Source organism: Rhipicephalus microplus, unplaced genomic scaffold (genome assembly GCF_043290135.1).
Source record: "Rhipicephalus microplus isolate Deutch F79 unplaced genomic scaffold, USDA_Rmic scaffold_12, whole genome shotgun sequence".
Lineage (NCBI taxonomy): Eukaryota > Metazoa > Arthropoda > Arachnida > Ixodida > Ixodidae > Rhipicephalus > Rhipicephalus microplus.
In genome coordinates, this window is record NW_027464585.1 from 51,479,503 (window position 1) to 51,484,836 (window position 5,334).

The window sequence follows — 5,334 nt, forward strand, 5'->3', positions numbered from 1 at the left end:
ATGGGCTAGCGCGATCGGCTGTTAACCGAAAGGTCGGAGGTTCGAGCCCACCCGGTGGTGGTGCGGCGTTTCTTTTTCTTTGGGCTGATAGCTCTCAAGAAATTTTCTGAAGGTGGTGAGAGTGGAGCACGACTGCCTCCGTGGCCCAATTGGCTAGCGCGATCGGCTGTTAACAGAAAGGTTGGAGGTTTGAGCCCTCCCGAGAGTGGTGTGTTGCTTTTTTTTCTTTGGGCTGATAACTTTGAAGATATGTTCTGATGGTGGTGAGAGTGGAGCACGACTGTCTCCGTGGCGCCATTGGCTAGTGCGATGGGCTGTTAACCGAAAGGTTGGAGGTTCGAGCCCACTCGGTGGTGGTGCGGCGCTTTTTTTCTTTGGCCTGATAGCTTTGAAGATATGTTCTGATGGTGGTAAGAGTGGAGCAGGACTGTCTCCATGGCGCAATTGGTATGCGCGATCGGCTGTGAACCGAAAGGTTGGAGGTTCGAGCCTTCCCGGGGTTAGTGTGTTGCTTTTTCCTTTGCGCTGATAGCTTTGAAGGTACGTTCTGATAGCGGTGAGAGTGGAGCACGACTGTCTCCGTGGCGCAATTGGCTAGCGCGATCGGCTGTTAACCGAAAGGTTGGAGGTTCGAGCGCACCCGGTGGTGGTTCGTCGCTCTTTTTTCTTTGCGCTGATAGCTCTGGAGAAATGTTCTGACGGTGGTGAGAATGGAGCACGACTGTCTCCTTGGCGCAATTGGCTAGCGCGATCGGCTGTTAACCGAAAGGTTGGAGGTTCGAGCCCACCCGGTGGCGGTGCGGCGCTTTTTTTTCTTTGGGCTGATAGTCTGAAGAAATGTTCTGACGATGGTGAGAGTGGAGCACGACTGTCTCCGTGGCACAATTGGTTAGCGCGATCGGCTGTTAACCGAAAGGTTGGAGGTTCGAGCCCACCCGGTGGTGGTGCGGCGCTTTTTTTCCTTTGGGCTGATAGCTCTGAGGAAATGTTCTGATGGTGGTGAGAGGAGAGCACGACTGTCTCCATGGCGCAATGGGCTAGCGTGATAGGCTGTTGACCGAAAGGTTGGAGGTTCGAGCCCTCCCGGGAGTGGTGTGTTGGTTTTTTCTTTGGGCTGATAGCTTTGAAGATATGTTCTGATGGTGGCGAGAGTGGAGCAGGACTGTCTCCGTGGCGCAATTGGCTAGCGCGATCCGCTGTTAACCGAAAGGTTGGAGGTCCGAGCCCACCCGGTGGTGCTGCGGCGCTTTTTTTTCTTTGGGCTGATACCTTTGAAGATATGTTCTGATGGTGGTGAGAGTGGAGCAGGACTGTCTCCGTGGCGCAATTGGCTAGCGCGATTGACTGTTAACCGAAAAGTTGGAGGTTCGAGCCCTCCCGGGAGTGGTGTGTTGCTTTTTTCTTTGCGCTGATAGCTTTGAAGATATGTTCTGATGGTGGTGAGAGTGGAGCACGACTGTCTCCGTGGCGCAATTGGCTAGTGCGATCGGCTGTTAACCGAAAGGTTGGAGGTTTGAGCCCACCCGGGGTGGTGCGACGCTTTTTTTCTTTGGGCCGATAGCTTTGAAGATATGTTATGCTTGTGGTGACAGTATATCAGGACTGTCTCCGTGGCGTAATTGGCTATCGTGATCGGCTGTTAACCAAAAGGTTGGAGGTTCGAGCTCTCCCGGGAGTGGTGTGTTGCTTTTTTCTTTGCACTTATAGCTTTGAAGATATGTTCTGTTGGTGGTGAGAGTGAAGCACGACTGTGACTTTTCTTAGCTGTGGCAGGATTGTCATTATGCTCGGCGACTTTAATTGTGTTTGCAACCCTCAGGACAGAGCAAAAAAAGCAGCCATAAAAGACCAAAGTGCAACGCTACTCTGCACTATTGTACAAGATTGTCATCTCGAAGATGTTGGTGATGTGCTCTCTGCAGAAGAGCACTTCACACACTTTCAGAATGAAAGCCATGCGAGGCTAGACAGAGCCTATGTGTCAGTAGAGTTAATGCGAGTATGTTCGAATTATGAAGTAAAAAGTGTGTCTTTCAGTGACCACAGTTTAGTAATGTTCACTATAGGGTATAAACAGAAGAAGACACGCTTTAACTGGGACGTGTGGAAATTAAACGACTTATTATTAAAAGATGAATTGTTCGTTGAAGCTGTGCAGGATTCCATTAACAAAATGTTAGCTGAGCCTCAAGCGAACGTGTTTGAAGCCTGGGAGCGTTTTAAGGAGGTAACAAAGATGAAAGCCATAGAAAGATCCGGTGTGTTACATAGAGCCAAAAAGGAAAAAGAAAAAGATTTGCAGTGTCAGTTAGACTTTGCATTGAGTCTAGAAAGTAAAATGCCAGGAAAGTACACAAAAGAAATAAGGCAGTTAAAAAACCAATTGGAGGCAATTGACATTGAAAAAATATAGAGGTGCGGTGATAAGGGCACGTGCAGAAAAACTATCTCTCGGCGAAACACCAACAAAGCGTGCACTTGGGGATGAAAAAAGATACGCCAAGCGAAATGACATCAAAGCGATTGCAACTGATAGCGGTATTGTACGTGAAGCGACAGCAATTGAGCAAGTATTTGTTGAATATTTCCGAGGCTTACTTGGCCGAAAAGTGAAGGCAGAGGAAGGGTTTGAGGCTCAGTTTCTGCATTTGATACCAAAGCTCTCTGATAACGAGAGAGAGCAGCTGGAGATAGCGATTGAAGTGTCCGAAATAGAAAAGGCTATTGACGACCTAGCGGCTGGCAAAGCACCGGGACCTGATGGATTTGGTGCCGCATTGTACAAGACTTTTAAAGGTGTTATTTCTGTTGCCTTACATCGTGTCTTCACGGAGGCTATAAGATTAAAGGTTCTGCCCGGCTCATTTAAAAAGACGCACGTAATACTCATACCGAAAACTGACGACCCCAAAAAATTATTGTCCGTCAAGTCGTACCGACCAATCAGTTTAGCCAACACAGACTATAAAGTGTTTATGAGGGTTCTTGCAGGCAGGTTGCAAAGGATGATGAAAATACTAGTTGGACCACACCAGACTTGTGGTATAAAAGGACGCACAATAAATACAAATGTTCATGTAGCGAGAAGCGTGCTGGAGAGTTGCGATGTGTTTGGTAGCAAGGTTGCAATGTTGCAATTAGATCTGGAAAAAGCCTTTGACCGTGTAAATCATGATATCCTTTTTTTGATACTAGAATATGTTAATGTAGGGTCTGTCATTTTGGAAGGGGTAAAAATGGCCTATAGAGAGTGCTTTACGAGTATTGTAATTAATGGGCGACTTACTGAAAGCTTTCAAGTGACAAACGGTGTGCGGCAAGGTGATCCCATTTCGGCTTTATTATTTGCAATATATATGGAACCTTTCTGCATGAAGATTATTAGCAATGAAACAATAAAAGGGTATCAGCTAATGAACAGTGAAGTTAAAATGCTAACATATGCCGACGATATTGCCGTGTTTTGTAGCGATAAGGAAAGTGTCAGTGAAGTGATACGTCATGTGGCCTATTTTTGCAAGATGACAGGCAGTGCAGTAAACTGGGACAAATGCCTAGGCTTGTGGCATGGTTCTTGGGAGACCACCCCACAAAACTTTGCAAATATGAACTGGTCACTTGTACCGACGAAGTATCTCGGAGTACCCCTCCAGCATTACAAAAACACGGATGATTACTGGAAAGAGATATGTGAGAGCACTCGTGAGAAGACAAGAAACTGGGGTGGTAGGGAACTTTCTATGTTTTCTAGAGCGACTGCATGCAATTGGTTCATTGTTTGCAAAGTATGGTATGTTCTGCAGTTCCTATTTATGTCAAGAGCGAATGTGCAGAAATTGCATCGAGTCTTAGCTGTGTTTGTTTGGGGGTCGGTTTGGGAGCGTACGAGTCGAACAAACTTATTTCATTCACTAAGAAATGGCGGTTTAGGATTGGCTCACCTCTTCCTCAAGCAAATTGTGTCTAGATATATTTTTTTACGCGACCAATGTAACCCGTTTGTGAGAACATTTCTACAAATTGTACTTTCTAATAAGATTCCTGATTATGTGGTATCAAGTATGTCTGTGAAATGTAACCTACGCGGATATTTAAGAGAAGTTATAATGGCATATGAAATACTGAAAGTGAGATTTTCAATGGAATATTTATCTGTTGTAAAGAGAAAACGTCTTTACAGAGATTTACGTGACGTAATGCTGCCTCAGCCTATCTACAGATCAGTATACCAGGTTGGTGCTGAACGTGACGTATTGAAGAGAGTGAAAATGATGACCGTACGCGCAAGTGCAAAGACATTTTTTTTTCAGCTGCACAGCGGAACATTGCCCGTAAAACCATGGTTACAAGAAAAGGGTTTCTTTGTTCCGTGGTCGATGGACTGCCTTATCTGTAAGAAACCCGAGACTGTCAACCACATTTTTCTTGATTGCTGGGATGCTGTTTTTCTGTGGGACATTCTGCAGCGTACTTTGAAAAAGGACTTGCCTATCACACCACACGGTATTAGATTCTTGGCTGTAGAAAATGAGGATGGTGTGCCTTATGATATGTTTATGTTGCTTGTGCTTCACAGCGTGTGGCGAACTAGAATGGCAGTAAGACACGTAGATAAAGATGCCCGATGTGCGCATGAATACTTCACGGAAAGTATTGTATACATAAGAGACGTGTTATCTTCCAGAGAAGAAAGACCCGAATGGGTGTCGTTGTTGAATGTGTTGGCTACAATGAAGCAGTTTTAAATGAAACCAGTCACAGCCAGGCTGGTGTTTTTTAAACTTGTTTAAATGTGATCGTAAATTGTATTTCTTTTGTGCGAAGCCGGCAATAAAGAAAAAAAAAAAAAGTGAAGCACGACTGTCTCCGTGGCACAATTGGCTAGCGCGATGGGCTGTTAACCGAAAGGTTGGAGGTTCGAGCCCACCCGGTGGTGGTGCGGCGCTTTTTTTTCTTTGCTCTGATAGCTATGAAGATATGTTCTGATGGTGGCGAGAGTGGAGCAGGACTGTCTCCGTGGCGCCATTGGCAAGCACGATCGGCTGTTAACCGAAAGGTTGGAGTTTCGAGCCCAACCGGTGGTGGTGCGGCGCTTTTTTTTCTTTGGGCTGATAGCTTTGAAGGTACGTTCTGATAGCGGTCAGAGTGGAGCACGACTGTCTCCGTGGCGCAATGGGCTAGCGCGATCGGCTGTTAACCGAAAGGTTGGAGGTTCGACCCACCCGGTGGTGGTTCGTCGCTCTTTTTTCGTTGCGCTGATAGCTTTGGAGAAATGTTCTGACGGTGATGAGAATAGAGCACGACTGTCTCCTTGGCGCAATTGGCTAGCGCGAT

The 5,334-nt window shown here is 46.3% G+C and overlaps 1 protein-coding gene across 1 annotated transcript; it reads left to right on the forward strand.

Moving 5' to 3' along the window:
- Window positions 1–3,298: 3,298 nt before the first annotated feature.
- On the forward strand, window positions 3,299–4,815 carry LOC142783759 (uncharacterized). Its single transcript, XM_075882330.1, has one exon. The coding sequence runs from the start codon at window positions 3,357–3,359 to the stop codon at window positions 4,743–4,745; it is 1,389 nt and encodes a 462-aa protein (XP_075738445.1). The 5' UTR covers window positions 3,299–3,356; the 3' UTR covers window positions 4,746–4,815.
- The last annotated feature ends 519 nt before the right edge of the window (window positions 4,816–5,334 follow it).